The sequence below is a fragment of the Mesocricetus auratus genome, unplaced genomic scaffold, assembly GCF_017639785.1.
Source record: "Mesocricetus auratus isolate SY011 unplaced genomic scaffold, BCM_Maur_2.0 Super-Scaffold_100006, whole genome shotgun sequence".
In the NCBI taxonomy this organism is placed as follows: domain Eukaryota; kingdom Metazoa; phylum Chordata; class Mammalia; order Rodentia; family Cricetidae; genus Mesocricetus; species Mesocricetus auratus.
Genome location: NW_024429190.1, coordinates 13,586,115 through 13,603,837, shown reverse-complemented (window position 1 = coordinate 13,603,837; position 17,723 = coordinate 13,586,115). Strand labels below are relative to the sequence as shown.

The 17,723-nt window shown below is 48.6% G+C and overlaps 1 protein-coding gene across 1 annotated transcript in view; it reads right to left on the bottom strand.

Annotated features, from left to right (window-relative positions):
- Positions 1-14,250, bottom strand: part of Uvssa (UV stimulated scaffold protein A) — a 35,262-nt gene extending 21,012 nt beyond the window's left edge. The window contains exons 1-6 of the mRNA XM_040746889.1: positions 13,545-14,250; positions 6,800-7,130; positions 6,000-6,120; positions 4,754-5,149; positions 3,608-3,720; positions 3,258-3,386 (exon numbers count right to left, since the gene is read on the bottom strand). Coding sequence (XP_040602823.1) covers positions 3,258-3,386; positions 3,608-3,720; positions 4,754-5,149; positions 6,000-6,120; positions 6,800-7,130; positions 13,545-13,684 — 1,230 coding nt within the window. The 5' untranslated portion in view covers positions 13,685-14,250. The remainder of the gene's footprint in view (positions 1-3,257; positions 3,387-3,607; positions 3,721-4,753; positions 5,150-5,999; positions 6,121-6,799; positions 7,131-13,544) is intronic.
- Between the last annotated feature and the right edge of the window lie 3,473 nt (positions 14,251-17,723).

Sequence of the window (17,723 nt, the reverse complement as noted above, 5' to 3'; positions counted from 1 at the left end):
GGCTTCAGCTGCGAGGGTTACCATCTACCTACTGATACACAGAGATATATGTACTAATCTGGGTAAGACCAGGCGAGTAGCCACTGGGTGCAACAAGGGCTAGTGGAAACAGTGCAGGACCTGGGCATCACATCAACCCAAGACTGCCCACCATGTGCCACAGGAAAACTGTGTTTGCCGTGTTAAAGTGCTGCGTCTCAAACACCTATGTCTGTGCCCATGGGAGTTAGGAAATGGCTGGTGAAACTGCCTCCAGTCCTAGGAGCCAAAGCACTAACATAGCCATGTCCTGACCATCTACTATGGCCCCAATACCTGCTTCCACTGAAGGCAGAGCCACAACAGAGAGCTAGGACTGCAGCTGGCTTAGGACAGCTAGCAGGAGCCAGGCAAGCCTTTCCGTCTTCTTTGGTGTAGTACTGGGGATTGAACCTAGTACCTCAAACATGCTAGGCAGCACTCTACCACTGAGTTAAATCCCCAGGCCTTTTTCTGTTTTGAAACAAGGGCTCACTAAGTTGCCCAGGCAGCCCTAGAAACCAGTCTGCAGCCCAGGCTGGGTTAAGAGATGGTCTTCCTGACTCACCCTTCATGTATTGGGATCCCAGGCTTTCACCACCAGGCCCAGCTTCCATTCAGCTGCCTTGTGTGCATGGCCATTACCATGCAGGTAACCGAGCCACGGGCACAAGCCACACAGGGAAAATGGAGCTTTCTTACCTGGGATCTGGGGGCGGAAGTTGTAGTACCCAGAGCTGACTGAACTAAATGCAGAACCCTGACCCAGAAGTTGCATGTCCTCACTACCCACAAAGGCCTGTAGGGCAGGAGAAGACTGTTCAGATTCCCTCCAGCAGTCAGGCACTCGGTAGTCAGGAAACAGAGAGCTAAGACACACGGCTAAGGCAATAGCGCCCAACAACACACTCAGCTTTACCTGTCTGACAAAGCTTTAGGCCAGGAAGAATAGCCAGGTTGCTAAGACCTCTGCACTGCTGGTGGTCCCAGTAAGGTAGTGCCAGCTGGTATATGTAGGCCTTGCAAAACCTGTGCTACCCAAGAACATTCAAAACTCTGTGGCTACTCCCTGGAACACTGGCTACCCAAGGATGTCCCTGCACTGCCAAAGGCCATCAGCAAGGTGGCTGAGATTTTCAGCAGAATAGTGAGGTAGCCTTCCACTTCACAGGCACAGTCTTGCCAAGCCTCAGGCACTGATGACTTGGGACACTGAGTGCAGAGATACAACAAACTCTGACTGCTACAACGAGGGTTGGAGAAATGTTCTCCACTGTAGACAGGTAGTGCTCAAAATTCATAAATATGACTTATAGTTAAGTGACACAACAAAATGCAACTCTCATAAGACATTAATGGCACACACCAAACACTGCCAAACAGACTCAATTGCAGCATTGTATTTCCATCGTTTCGAGAAACTCAACCGTTGGCCGACTGAAGGAGAAGCAAGGTCGCCCTCTGCTGGCCCACATCACACATACCCTCTGCAAAGCTGGGACCAGCAGGCAGCTGCAGAACTGTGAGTTAGGAGCTCCCTCCTAAGGCATCTGGCTCTAGCACTTCCTGTACTGCATTTCAATGTGCCTACTAGCTACCACAGGGTACGCATCAGGGTCTCTAAGTGCTAGATATGGGGTGCCCTTGGTTTCAGACTGGAGCTGTGGATGGCTTCAAAGTTGACCTCTTCCTCAGCAAAAGATAATGTTGTTTCCACCTCAATGCTAATTTCCAAAACAGAATTCACAAATCAGACTGCCCAGGTCAGCCGGTCCACTAACCTCTAAGGCAAGGGTTCTCAACCTTCCTAATGCTGTGACCCTTTAATACAGTTCCTCATGTTGTGGTGACCCCCAACTATAAAATCATTTCATTACTACTTCAAAACTGTAATTTAGCTATTATGAATTGTAATTTAAATAACTGATATGTAGGATAGCTGATAGGCGACCCCGATGAAAAGGTCATGACCCACAGGTTGAGAACCATTGCTCTAAGGCTATGTTCAGGGGCTAGGCTCAGGGTCCAGGTTTAGGACATGATTCCATGGGGAGGTGGCAGCTCTGATGTCTGTTTTCTCTGTTTGGAAGTCAGCTGAGAGGAACTAGTAAGATGTCTCAACTAGAAAAGGCACTTGCCTAGGACCTGAGTCTTGTCTCTGAACCTACACGGTACAAGGAGATAACTGACTCCCACAAATAAATGTAAAGTTTTAATTAAAACCACCTGAGAGAATCATGGGATGATGACTGACAGCTGGAAGCTGTGAGAAGCAGGCGACAAAGAGAGTCTGGACTGTGAGTTTTGTGTCTTGCAACCAAAATCTCAAGACCCATCTACCCCAAGTGCAGCCATATTCCCCAGCTCTGTGGACATTTGTCCATGCAGCCCTCAGACACAGCATGTCCATTCCCACTCCAAGGGCATCACCTCCTCCAGGCATAGCAATGTACTCTGCCTTCCAGCCAGTCCCAGTGTTCCTGACATGGACAGCCTCTGTGGCTCCTAGGTCACTACAGGACTGAATCCTTGCCCACTACCAGGCACCCAGAACACATGGCCCATACCTCTCTCTGGCCCTGTCTGGGACTCCCATCTCTCCAGCCCCCTCTAGGGGACTCATGTACCCTGGCTCTATCTCAACACCAGATCCTCACTAAAGATACAGCACCTTGTCAGGCCCCCAACTATCACAAGTATCCTGCTTTTAATCACAAACAACCTGGCCTATCCAAGTTTGAGGCCACAAACAGTCCAGCAGACAGGTGGTCTTCAGATCTCCACCCCAAAGGACACAGTACCCATGGCCACCTGACTGCACCAGAACATTCTGTTGGCTTCATTCTGTCTGACTGATGTGCTAGCAACCCCACAGAAGTATCCCCTACTTAACACTAAGTTGGGCACAGCCTGGTTCTTTGGACTCTCAGGAGGTACCCTTGACACATGGGTTTTCAGTACTTCGTAAGTATCCTTGGCTATAACATAGGACGAATAGACCCCAACAGCAGTAATGTAGCTACCATGAAGTGACTTCACAGAAGACCTGCTGAGGGACAGGCCAGGACCCCAAGCTAAGAGGAGCAGGTGGGTCCTCTCTCAGGAGAGACTGATCTGGGACCCCCCACAAGAACTTAGTAAGGAAAAGCCCAGATTTTTCTGAAGCTGGTGACACCTGCCTGCTGAAACAGCTGAGTGCAGACTCCTGGGACCTCTCAGCCTCAGTTCCAAGAACTCACCCTGCTCCTCTGTCCTCTCTCAGGCTTGATGTTCAGTTCCTCGCATTTCTTCAGAGCAAGTTCCAACTCCATTTTCAGGTCTATGGCTTGTTTTAAGTGTCCACTGTAGACCCCTGCACGGGCAAGCCGCTGTAAAACAAAGGTGACACACATAGGCCCCAGAGAGTCCCCAGAGAGCCTGGTCTGCCCTGGAAGCCCACTGCCCAGGCCCTCCTTACAGGACGGGGCAAAGCTCTAGGGAGAGGGGAACGCTCATCCCCACCCAGCTCAGTGTTCTCGCCTTCCACATCCTTGCTTTGCTAGGTCTTTGAGCCCAAGTTCACTGCTGAAGGCCAGGTACTCAGCCTCACCTGGACCCAGGAGCAAACGGCTGGCAGAAACTTGATCCGGATGAGTTTGAGCGAGTCTCGAGCGGCATGGAGGACAGCAAGGTTGTCTTCATTCTCTTGCACCTTGAGACCATCTAAAACAAGGCATAGTAAGTCACAGAAGGATGCTAAGGCTGGCCATGTAGCCGAGGCCATTAAAACAAGGCATAGGAAGTCACAGAAGGATGCTAAGGCTGGCCATGTAGCAAAGGCCTTTAAGTCCATTGAAAATGTGACTTCAAGCAGGTCCCAGATGCTGGCCAACCCTGAGAGAAAAGCACACTGTCTAGGAAAATATCTGGGGTGACACCAACAATTCTGGCTCTGCATTGAGGCTGCCCCTCATACAACTCCACTGTTTCAGCCATGGCTTCTCATCCAGAGGGCTGGACCTCTCAGGGCCACCTTCTCTTGCCTCTTCTCAGGACTGTCTCCACCTGTTGGCTCCAGGGTCTCAGTGACCCCTGCCATTCTGCCTTTTCTTGACAGGCTCTTCATTTCCTTCAAACACCTGCTAGGCAGGGCCCCCGGAAAGGACCTGTATGCTTACGGAGCAAGGTGCAGTACATTAAGGTATTGCCCTGAAGCTGTGGACCCTGCACCAATCCTTCCCAACAACACCCCACATGGTGAACACATGACACATGTGAGAACACCTGGTCCAACAAAGACAGACAGATGGACAAGTGAGCACCTCTGCCCCCACAAGGCCTGCATGCCAGGGTCAAGCACTACTCTGCCACATCCTTGCCACTGTAAACACAGCAAGAAATCATGCTTTGATCCCATTTTTCTCCTAGGAAGGTGCCTCTGGTAGACCTTCAGGTGTAATGCCCATACAGCTGCCAGGGACTGTGTACCCCTGCTCATAATCTCATTAGTATAGGACTATAATACCAGAGAATCCCATGTAGCTGATTCATGGTGATGGAGGTCTGGCATGATGGCAGGAACCTAGAGCAGAGTTACACAGGAAAGACTAACCACATGGAGGTCCCTCTACCCCTCACAGTCCAGCCCAAGTTCTAAATTCTACCATGGGACAACCTGGTGCCAGGGAGGGAGCTACAAACCTGGCTAGGTGAGAGCATCACACAGAGGCACCCTACAACACCGGCGGCCAGTTACCTGAGGGGAGTTCCACGTCCAGTGTGTACTTGTGGGATCCTAGCCCATGGCTCCTCAGGAACTCCTCTGGGTCGCTGTGCTCATCCTCGTCCCTGGAGCAGTCTTGCATAGCTGTTTGGGCTAGTACCTTCAGACCAGCAACAGATCCTACATGGCATGTAGAGGCAACCAGGTCCTTGCTACAGCATGGCTGCTCTTCATTCTGGGATCCAGGGAGATCAGACTCACAAGAAGTTGCTAGGTCTGGGCTCAAGGTGCAAGGAACATGGCCCTCTGTTATGCCAAATGCCTCACCAAAGAATTTATCCTCTGGGTATGGGCCCAAGTCCAAGGGCACCAGCAGCTTAAAGCAGTTTTCCACTTCTGTCAGGCAGCATATGATTTCATCAGACATTTCTGCAGACATTGAAACAGCTGATTAGTGTGTCATCTTGAACCAGAGAGCAACAGACAGCCAAGACTACTTCCCACGGCACCAAAGGGAAGGTTCATGGTGCCGCCAAGAGAAACCAATGCCCTGGCACAAAAATCGCAACACTTCCAACTATTTAATAAACTATCTAGCACAACAGCTCAGTCTTTGGAGTACATCTCTGATCACGACTATGTGGCAGCTCACAGGAGCCAATGTGACCCACAACCCCAGGCCAACCTTGCACTCAGGACGGTGGTCCCAGAGAGGGCACACTTCCTGCCGGGTCAAGACATGCCATCACTGCTACATACTTGACAGGGTGCCCCCTCCTGGAGCCCTCTAAGTCACCCACAGCACAGCTGTGTGACTGCAGCCTTCCCCAAGGCCTGGGCCTTCAAGCCCACACCCAGGACAGGTGTGTGCAGGAGGTTCTGGACACAAGAAGAACCTAAGACCTGCTTCTGAGAGCAGAGAGCACTGCCCCATCTCACCAGACCTGACTCCCAGGAAGGATGAGGATCTGGGAAAGCAACTAGCAAGAACAGATGTTGGACAGGAGAAGAATGAGCAAGAAGGCCTCTGGCTAGTGGCCAAGTGTAGACTCCTTCCTGGATTCAAACCTGTGTCAGCCTCTCTGTTCAGAGAGTCGTAAGCCAAGCAGCTTTAGGAGACACATGAGCTACAGGCAGCCTGGGAAGACTCAACCCTACCCTGAACCACTCTGTCTTGCAAAGCTGCCTGCGTGGGCTTCGGGCTAGACTGAAGAACAATTAGGGAACAAGCACAAGAAGCCACAGGCGGCAGTTTCGAGGGTTTGGTCTAGGAACTGACCTTCCATCTCCCTCGTGGCCCGTTCAGCACTTTCTTTGTGGATTTTATCCAAGTGCTTCTGCTTCTCCTCTTCTCGCTTCCTTTCTGCCACGGTCCTAGCATTGACATCCCGAAAATCCACCTGAGAATTTGAAAAGGAAGTTTAGGATTGCCTACAACAAACACAAACCCGAGTAAAAAAGACACATTGCCATCAACACAAAGCCAGGATCTTGATGGTTCTTAGTCGACAGCATTTCAAACAGGCTGCCTCATCCTGCCACATCCCGCACATCCAGCACTAAGTGCAACCCTGTTAGGAAGCATCGTGCTTCTCTCCCTGCAGGCCAGGGGTTGCCTGCTAGACCCAGGGGGACACACCACCCAGGAGTGAACTCCAGAGAAAAGCAAGGCCCACCCAATGACAGGGGCATGACAGAATCTGGGGTGGAAGACACAGCGGAACCTGGTGTCCTACTAAGCACAGCACCAGTCAGCACCCATGGCAAGAACTAAGCAGGGCGTACTGGCAAGAATACAGTGTGCCCCAGAAAGGAGAGCCCATCCTAAAGCAGAGGGCATCTAGGAGTGTGACTCTACAGGTTCAGCTCCTCCCTCAGGCAAGTGCAGGTGCAGTTTTCTTTGCCAAGGCTGCTCTGATCTTTAGGGAGCATCCTCCATTCTACTGCATGCTGACCCAGCTGCCTTGCCCACCCAGGTCTGTGTGCCCTGCAAAAGACTCAACGAGAAGAGCTCTTTCACTAGCTAGCCAGTCTCACCCACGCCAAGGAAGCAGACTGCTCTGCCCAAAACCCACTTACCTTTTTGGTGTGTTTTAAGAAGTGGTAGCCCAAGGCTAGCTTCTTATAGGCCTCCCCAAACTTCTCATTCCAACCTTCCACAGCCTGCATGGCTGCTTGCTTTAGCCTCTGGGCTGCCTCCCGTGGAGGTGGCAGGGGATGGTCATTATCTGTGCCTAGTGTGAGCTCTAGGAATTCCTGAAAGTCAGAAACGAGCAGCACTCTGAACTGATGAGACCTGGTGAAGAGCTCATCCACGATCTGGAAGGCCGAGAGGCGTATCTCAGCATGGTCCTGGGTCAGCTGTGTCTTCAGCAGGTGGTAAGCATGACTCAGCTGCTCCTCTGAAGACCTGGGAGCACAAGCCAGCCTCACCAAATGCTCACTCATGAAGGACAAGTAAGTGTCACTCTTTGTGTAGGGACACTACATTTACAAGTGACAGGGACTGTGCTTAGCATCCAACCTTCATTCTTCCCTTCTAAAGCTGAGTGGACATGTTAGTGTCTAAGAACCAAAGGTGCCCACTCCTGTCCTGTTTCAGTACTGGCCTGAGTCAATGGCTAAAGCCGCCATCGATGTGGTGCGGTGGTAAAGCGCCTGGCTAGCATGTGAGGTCTTCAGCTGGATCTCCAGCACTGCAAAGATGAATACCATGGTGGAAACACATAGAAGAACACTTTTTGACATATGAACATTACATTAAGCATCAAGTATAAGGGGCTGGAGAGATGGCTCAGTGGCTAGAAGCCCTAGTACTGGGTTTGATTCCTAGTACTCACATGGAGGCTCATAACTATCCCTAAGTCTAGTTCTAGAAGATCCTACATACTCTTCAGGCCTCCCTGGGCAGCAGGCATGAACATGGTACACAAATACACTCACAAGCAAAACACCCATACACATAAAATAATTAAACCCACAAATGTCAGTGAGTTTTGTTGAAACATGTCTACCCTGGGTAGTCCCCAGCTGCTTTCACAGTTGACATCCACAGGGTGTGCAGGTCCTTCACAGTGCAGCAGTAAGGCAGGAAAGTAGAGCAGAGAGTGGGGTTCAGAAGGTCTTGTACAAAGCCTTACAAGATTAGCTGAAAATCATGCTGGTGCCATTAACACAGGGGCAGAGGTACTCTAGAATGGCTAAGAGTAACCAAAAGAGTCATGCTAGCACTAAAATACACAACCCTGGGTGGAAACTTAAGATGCTGATGAGTCATGTGATGCATGAAGGTGTATATAGAACTGTATATAACAAACATACACAGAAAGCTTGTACTGTGTAAATAAGCTTCTCTTGGAAGTATACTCTTCTTTCCTTTCTAAAGAAGATGCACTACTAGTGTGTGTGTTAGCACAGGTACACACACGCCATGGCATGCATGTGGAGATCAGAAGACGATGTTCAGGAGTTGGTTCTCTCATTTCCATAGCCCACGCATGTTGCCAAGCTTATAACATAAGTGCTTTACCCACTCAGCCATCAGCATGCCAGCTGCTTGAATACGCACACGAAATAATCTGGTTGGTCGTGAGCAGAGGTTAGAAGGTAGCCCTTCATGAATGAACAAAGGTATGTTTCAAAAGTCACACATCAGGGGCTGGGTGTAGTAGCACATACTTTTAATCTCAGCATTCCAGAGGCAGAGCCAAGTGGACCACTATGAATCTGAGGCCAGCCTAGTGAGTTCAAAGCCAGCCAAGGCTACACAGTAAAACCCTGAATCAAAACACAAAAAAGCCGGGCGTTGGTGGCGCACGCCTTTAATCCCAGCACTCGGGAGGCAGAGGCAGGCGGATCTTTGTGAGTTCGAGACCAGCCTGGTCTATAAGAGCTAGTTCCAGGACAGCCTCCAAAGCCACAGAGAAACCCTGTCTCGAAAAACAAAAAAACAAAAACAAAACAAAAAAAAACCATAAAAAAAGAAAGAAAAGTCACATACCACCATGTCCTGTGGCAACTCCCTGACAAGGACAATAAGGTTTTTTTTGGTTTTTTTTTTGGTTTTTTGAGACAGGGTTTCTCTGCATTGTTTTGGAGACTTTCCTGGAACTTGCTTTGTAGACCAGGCTGGCCTCGAACTCACAGACATCCGCCTGCCTCTGCCTCCCGAGTGCTGGAATTAAAGGCGTGCGCCACCAATGCCCAGCAGACAAGAAGTTTCAAAGGAGCCCATTAAACCACACCCACACGTCCCTCAGCGATCTCTTTTATCTCCCCATTTCGCTTGCCCCAATGCTTAGGTGATGGCAGGCATAGGGGAGAGAGGGTGCTGGGTGGATGCTCAGAGACTCAATTATGCAAGCATCTGTCCAGCTGGCTCGGGGCAGCAGTGGCTCCAGTCTGGGATCTATCTGGTCTCTAGCTCTCTTGTATGCTGCTGCCTCCTGGTACTTTCCTGCACCACGGAAGCCCTGCTTGCCTCTCTCCAGTCCTGCCCTTCTTTTCAGAACTCCTCACTAGCAGCTCTGGACATCTAGATAGCTTCCCGGTGCCAGCCGTTTCCTATCCTCTTTTGCCTTGTCCTTCCTGCTCATTTACAGTGTGATGGGCTCGGGGCTATCCGAATCCCTCAAGTCTCCTGAGGACTGTCCACACAAGTCAGAGGGGAGTATCTTCCTACACCCACAGGCTGCTCCGAGTCTCTCCTCTTAAGATACACCCTTGGGTGCCTGGCTACAGAGCATCCTCAAGAACTGAAATTATGTTTGATCCTGGGCTGTAAAATGGCTTGGCAGGTGGATGTGCTTACTGGGTACGTCTGGAGATCTGAGTTAGATCCCTGGAACCCACACAAAGGTGGAAGGAGAGAACCAACTCCACAAAGTCGTCCTCTGACCTCCACAAGGGTACAGAGATACCCCACAGACACCTGTTTGAACCACATGTGCACTAACGTGCGCACATGTACAAATAATACATTTCAAAAATGTAAAGAAACAAATTCGATCCTGAGAACTTAAAGAAAAAGAGGCTAATGTTTTACTGTGCCATCCTCTGTTCTCAATATAGACTGGCTGGTAGGAAGTTTAGCCAAGAATGAAGGATCTAAACTATTTGTACTCCTGAAAAAAAGTAGAGGATCTGGAAGGAAAAGAGGAAGTATACCAATAGATTATTTACCCAAACTCTCACCTCTGTCCATTCTGAGTGAATACCTTCCCTGATCAGGAACCCACTAATTGGGATCATAACGGCCAGCAGGCACCCACAGATGTAGACTGGAGATTGAAAACCTCCTTAAGGGATGAAAAGTTAAGAAACCTGTCAACTACAATAAAACCAGAAAAGCTGCTCCCTGTCTTAGTTTCTTCTCTATTGCTATGCTAAGACACCACAACCAAGGCAAGTTTATTTTGGTCTTAAGAGTTTCAGAGGGTTAGAGTCCACAACATTAGCTGAGAGTACACACCTTAACCCACAAGCAGGAGGCAGAGAGAGCTTGGGGATAGCACAAGGCTTTTGGAGCCACAATGCCTGCCCCAGCGACACACCTCCTTTAACAATAAAAATTGAGGTGCCTCAGGAAATTATTAATGTGGTTGGGAAATGTTAAATTTCTTTCCAATATAGTTTGTTCTCTGCATGTCCTGATTGTTGAGTTTGGTTTTGGTCAACTTGACACAAGTCAGAATTATCTGAAAAAAATCTCAGTGGAGACAATGTCTCCAGATTGCCTGTGGACAAGAAAGTCTGAGGGGCATTTTTAAATTAATATTGAAGTAGGAGGGCCCAGCCCACTGGGGGTGACCCACCCCGGGCAGGCAATCCTAAACTGTGTAAGAAAGCAGACTGAACAAGCCATAGGGAGGAGGCCACTAGGCAGCATCCTAAGTGGTCCTGCTTCCTTCCTCCTTCCTACTTCAAGCTCCTGCCCTGATTTCCCTCCGGGTACAATGTGGTCAAGTTTTAAGATGAAATAAACCCTTTCCCCTGCAAATTGCTTCTGGTCATAGTGATTTTATGACAGTAATAGAAAAGCAACTAAAACACAGACTGAAGCAATAATCCAGGGTCCCTTACTAAACAAACTTGTATATAACCAGGGTTGGTGGGAATGCTCAAAAGTCAAAGGAGCTAGTGTTTTCTGCTTCATTGCCTGCCTCCAGGTTCCTGCCTTGACTCCCTGTCCTGATAGACTATAAGATGTACAATGATATAACCAATTTCCCTCCAAGTTCCTTTTGGTCATGGTGTTTACCACAGCAACAGACACCAAATGGGATCAAGGCCATTGGCTGTAGTCAGCATGTTACTCTTGTTTGGGCATTTTTAATTTCTTTTCTTCTAATGTCTTCTAAGATACAGCAATTTCAGTGTAAACTGGAGAATCCAAACTCTCCTCCGCAGTCACTAGATAGCAGTTTTGTGATCCCTCTTACCTGCCCTGAGATATCATGGAAGTAGTTACAGATAATCATTTTTTTAACTTAAAAAATTATTGTTGTGTGTTTGACTCATGATATGTGTGTGTGGTGTGCATCCGTAACATGCATGTGGAGACACAAGGACAACTCTGTGGGGCTGGTTCTCTCCTCCCACCTTCACAAGGGTAGGAGGATTAAACTCCGGTTGCCAGGCTCGCACAGGAAACCCCTCACATCTTAACAGATTTCCCTTCTTTGGCTCCCTTTCTTCCCTAAAGGGTCCCTAAAACCACAGATCCCAGGTGGAACATGAGGCCCAGGCAGCCTTGTATAATGCTTACATAATTAAAATACACCCCTGGGGGATTACAATGCTAATGAGGCATTGTCTTATTACTTTTCTATTGCTATGATAAGACACCCAATCATGCCGGGTGGTGGTGGCGCATGCCTTTAATCCCAGCACTTGGGAGGCAGAGGCAGGTGGATCTCTGTGAGTTCGAGGCTGGGCTGGACAGACAGCCTCCAAAACAATACAGAGAAACCCTGTCTCGTAAAACCAAAAAAAAAAAAAAAAAAAAAAAAGACACCCAATCAAGGAAACTTAGAAAAGAAAGTTTACTGGGGCCTATGGTTTCAGAAGGTGAGTCCATGATCATCATGGTAGGAAGGTGTAATGCTGGGGCAATAGCTGAGAGCTCACGTCCTGAGACAACATGAAGCAGAAGGAAAGCTAACTAGGAATGGAGTGAGCTTGTAAAACCTCAAAGTCCGCCCCCAGTGACACATCTCCAACACGGCCACACCTCCTAATCCTTCCCAAAGGATTCCACCAACTGGGGGCCACACATTCAAACATATAAGCCATTCTTATTCAAACTACCACAGATGTGGAATGCTTGAACTAGTAATACTAGAATTACAACAGATGGAGCAGGAAAAGCTCACAATAAGATAACACAGGAGCCTAACTCTTTGCATAGCAGGGATGTTGGAGACGTTAAACTTTCTCCCTTCTCTAGCCAGCTTCCTCCTATGGAAGGGTATTCATTCTTAATAAATTCTCTTGCTTTACTTGCTACCATCCACATGTCTCTGTTCAAGTCTTTGTTCTGAAACACAAAAACCCAGAACCCCTCCAGAGGTGTCCTCTGAACCCAAGTGTCAGTGCAAAGCCCTAGCCTCTTCTAAAGTGGAAGTGATACAGTCCTCTGGGTGGCTCCTCTTTCTCTCTACAACACCCTGTGTAATCAGAGTTTACAGTTTTTCTGGGTGTGCAGCAAAACCAGGTCTGGACTAGAGGTGTGAGGATCCAGGAATCATGACTGCCTGCCCCTGTCACCTGGCAGCATGCACCCAGGCAGTGCCCTGGCCAGCCCAGGGTTCTAAGACTGCTATGTCACTACGTAGAAGGTGCAAAAGGGCTTCAAGAGAAAAACTCCATCCTCTTTCTCACTGTTCCTCTGAAGGGGAAGACAGGGCTCTTCTGCCTCCCTCTTCTCTTCCCTTTCTCCATCCCCTCCCCTTTCTAATAAAACTTCCCAGTTAAGCTCCGTCTGCCTGGTGTGTCTGTGGAAGCCGCCGAGGTCCCCTTCACGCAATATTATAACAAGAGGTTTTATTGAAATGTAAATATTCTACCACTTCATTAAGAATCACTTAAGTTTTCTCCTTTTGTGACCAAGGCAATGGAGAATTTTGCTTCCTCACTAAATATGACTTCCTGAAGTGGCAAGGGAGGGTGCTTCCTTTGGAGGGACTACTAAGGATAAGAACAACTACCTTAAAACAGAGAGAACACTGATGTCACATGCCTATAAACCCAACCCAGCCCCTGGTAAGTGGAGGCAGGAAGATTAGAAATGCACAGCTGGCCTTAGCTACACAGTAAGAGGTCAACAGGGGTTACATAAGACTCTTGTCTCAAATAAAGAAAAAAGAAAGGGAGAGCAGGGGTAGGGGTAGCTCGGTGGCACAGTTCACCTGTGGTGCTTGGGGGGAAGGACAGGCAGGCGGGCACTCATTCAATCACACTCCTTACTCCAACAGTGAAGAAGGTACTATACTTTTACTGGCATAGTATTGTTGCTTTATAATATCTGGAAATGGTCAGAGGCACCAAGCTTAGAGACTGGGCTACATTCTGGACCAATGTGCCCTGAGATTACAGCCCCAGAACTCTTTTAGTGGTTTTCAGATTTCTTACACAAGGTCCCACTATGTAGCCCACCCTGGCCTGGAACTCATGACCCTCCTGCTTCCATGCCCTAGTGGTCAGGTAACTCCTTCCCAGGTGGTGAAGGCAGGAGGCGGCAGAGATGTACAAGCGGGCGGAGAGGTTCAAACAGTGTGGGTGCTCAGTGGGCCAGTTATTTTACACGTTTAACCTAAATACATACTTGCAAATTTTCTTCAGTTCCTTCATTTTCTGAGCGTTCAGCTGGGGTTCTCCTGACGTTGTGAGCTCCTCTATTAACTGTGAGAGTTTCTGGTCCATATCTAGAAACGAGGAACGCGGAGACGCAGGACGAACATCCATCGCTTCAGTCTTGCTTACTGGGGGCCTCTAAGTACTGGGGACTATGGCAAGGGCCCTAGAGTGTCTCTGAAGGATGCCTCCCAGGCTAAGGAAGCTAGCTAGCTCGTTACCACCGAAGGCCATCAAGACCTTCGACGGTAACTAAGGTTCTGAAGATGAGACTAACTCTGGCGCTCTACAGTCAGCTGTGCGGGAGTCGAAGCCGAGCTGGTACTGGCTCTTATGGGAAAATGTCACTTAAATTACACTCAAACTGGCCCTCGCAAGCTGGCCTCCAGGATACTCGCTGTCTGCAAGCGACAGCCTTGGACTACGGCAGGGGAGACGGATCCGTCCCTGTGGGCCGAGGATCTGGCCGGTCACGATCCTCAGTGCGCCGCACTCGCTTGCCTGACCCTCAGCCTCAGGAAACCTAGTACCGGCGTTGTGCTGCTGCTGTGACACAGACCGCCGGATGCGGCAGCTCGCTTCGCCCACCTTTTCCGGTGGTGGCAGAGCTCTGTCACAAGCCCCAGAGCGCGGTAGGCATACAGTCACGAAGGTCCGCGGCGCAGGAGCGGAAGTCATCTTGACGGGTTACGAGACCGCCCTCGTCCCGCCCCTTCCCGACAAGGCCACCGCCAGTCTCAGTCATTTGCTCGAGTGGCTCCATAGCGCAGGCGCGAGGACGCAGCGACGCGGTGACGCAGATGCGTCTCCAGAGGGAGGGGTAGTTCTGGAAGAACTACGCGCGAGAAAAAGGAGGCGGGAGGGCGCAGCAAGTTCTTAAAGGGGAGGTGGCTTCCGGACCCCAGTCTGAAACCGAGGCGTAGAAAGAGGTTTTGATCTGGGCATCAGTTTCTTGGCCACCAGGAGGCTCGCGGCCTATGCCCCTGTACATCTGCTAAGAAAGCTCAGAAGGGTGTCTGGGCGCTAAGTCCGGTGGGAAGGGGTTGGCCCACCTGCCTGACCGGGTCAGCTGTCCACCCCCCGAGGCCGGGCCATCGTAAGAGGCACAGTGCCAGGCTGCGCCAGGGTAGTGGTGGTTGCATTGATTGGGTAATTTTAAGTGTCTCGGTGTAGCGTGATTTTAAAAGATGTGAAGACTCACGGCTGAGCTGCTTGCTCCCTTCCCTATAGCTTCACTATGTCCTCTTGCCGGCCTAAAAGCTGCTTCAGTCCATCGGTTGCGCAGACCCTAGTCACTGTCACTTCATCCCTCCTTCAGCTCGCTCTGTCTTTTAGAGTCAGCCTGTCAGTTCCTGCTTTACCCAGCAAAGAAGCGGTGTACACGGGCCTTCCCTGCCTACCCTACCTTGGGCCCCTGGTTCTCCACCCAAGGAGCGGGCATTCAACAAGTTCGCGTGTATTGCAGGTCTTTTTGTTTTTGTTTTTCCTGGATTGGATTTGAGCACTGTGTACCTACTGCCCCACCCACCTATCCTGAATTTGGGCCAGTGACCAGAGTCAACTGGACTTTTCTTCTCACTGCGTTCAGTGTATGAGGATCTGACAGACCAACTTCAGAATATGTTCAGGAGCTGAGCTCTTCCCATCCCCTCGTGGTCACAGCCAGGTCCCAGTCTCAGTACACTCGTGGGGTCACGATTGTGGCCTGGTGCTTTCCCACTTCACATGCTCATACAAAGATAAGCCACAGATTTGCCCCCCCAAAAAAACTGGAAAAGAATGACATGTCTTAAGATATTTTTATTACATTTATGTATTGGGGGTTAGAAGGTAGGTTCTCTTGTGGAGTCGGGACAAGTTGTGAGAGCTAGTTCTCTCCGCCAAGTGGGTCCTACCACTCAAGGTGAAGTTGCCAAGTGTGATAAAGTACCTTTACCAGCTGAGCCATCTCAGGAATTAGAATGTCTTTTAAAGTAGTAAGAGAAAAGGGCCAGTCAAGCCAGACTTGTATACATGTGCAGCAAGGCATCCTTCAAAACCTGAGCTTGCTGCAATCAGGAGCAAGCAGTTGCATGCCAACAAGTTACAGGGAGTCTTTTCTGAGAAGGAAATGATACTAGATGCAGACTCTGAGCAACTGAAGAACTAACTGTAAATGGTAATTTCAAATTTCTTTTATAAGCCACAGTTCAATAGATTATGAAGTTTAATATTCAGGAAAATTATGGCAATAGTTACTCAAGTAACATGGAGAGAAAAAATGGTAATATCTATTCCAAGAGTTGTGTTCTTAGATAAATCGGTACACTACTTGAAGGTACACTGTGATAAAGTCACATAGAATAATGACCCTTCAGTTGATGACAGACCAAATACAACACCTAAAGACATAGCAGGCTTTTAAGTATTCTATGATCACAGAACAATGTAACTGCCTAATGTCCTATTTCTCAGAACATACCAACACCATCAAGTGAACCAACCCCTAAAGTAACAAAATGAGTTAGATGTTAGATGCAAAAAGCCTGGGCTAGTGTAGCTCACCGGTAGAGCATTTACCTAGCATATATGAGGCCTTAGATCTACACAAACGCACGCACGCACACACACACACACTGGGACATCCCTATTAAGACTGCAAGCAATGGTACAATGGGACCAATTTAAAATAAAATGAATACAGGTGAAAATGAGAACAGAACAGAGACATAGGAAGCAAGTAGCAGACAAAAGACTTAAGTCTAACAGATACTTTGTTAAAGACAGGCCTGGTGGCACCTGCCTTTAATCCCAGTAATCAACTTTAATCATTACTCAGGCAACAAGGGCAGGTGGATGTTTTTAAGTTCAATGACAGCCTGGTCCACATTGTGAGTTCCGCAACAACCAGAGCTATTTAGGGAAACCCTGTCTCAACAACAATAATGGCAAAAGCCTGTATGGGGGGAGGGGGTTTTATTGGCCCTCAGGCCAACAATTCATAGCCTACCTCTGGCACTGAGATTTTCATTCAATAACCTAATTGTTCTTTTTTCCACCCACACAGGCATCTTCATTCAAAGTGTCTAAATGCTGTTTTTTTCTGTTCTTCCAGATGCTTTGCTGAACTCAGAGGCTAGCATTAAATAGTGGGCCCTTTATACAAAGGGTGGACAGGGGTTCTGAAGCTGCACAGCCTTTGACTCACAGCAAGTGAGAATTGGTCTTGGGACTCAGCAACTATGAGGAAACTACAAAATCCAGCAAGATCTAAAAAAATAAAACAAAAACAAAAAACCATCACTTGCACAGGTTTTCTGTCAAAAGAGCAATGTAGGGTACAGCAGTTTTGGGTACAGCAGCATAGATTAGAGGCACCATTCTGAACTCTAACCCTCCATGATCCATCTAGTCTACGCAATCATACTTTCATGTTCAAAGAGCCTGGGCTGGAGAGGTGGCTTAGCAGTTAAGGGCACTTGCTTCTCTTGCAAAGAACCTGGGTTCAATTCAAAGCCAACACCCACATGTGAATTGTGGCTCACAAGTGTAACTCCAGATCCAAGCGATCTGATCCCCTTTTCTGGCCTCTGTGGGCATTGTATGCATGTGGTACACATCCACCTGTATACGCATACAGGCAAACAGTCAAACATGCATACAGGCAAACACTCACACACGTCTTTTTTTTTCTAAATAGGTCTTGGGGTGACACAGTAATCTATCATCAACTTTATAGGCTCTAATTTACTCAAATACATTTCTCAAACAGAATTCTCCAAGTGGTTGTGCACACGGTGTATCCCAGCAGTATTACCTTCCTGTTCTAATTTTTAAATATTTTGTTAAAAATGCATGTATGTGCACCGTGTGTGTGTACCTGGTGCCCTAATTTATCAGACATTGGATTCTCTAACTGGACTCACAGATGGTTGTAAAGCACCATGTGGGTTCTGGGGCCCAAACCTGGGTGTGTTCTGCAGGAGCAACAAGTGTTCTTAACCACCGACCCTTCTCTTCAGCTCCCAGCTCTGCATTTTTAAAATTTATTTAATTTTATTTTATGTACATTGTGGCATGAGGGCTTCATATCCCCTGGAACTGGAGTTATAGACAGCTGTGAGCTGCCATGTGGTTGCTGGGAATTGAACCAGGGTCCTCTGGAGGAGCA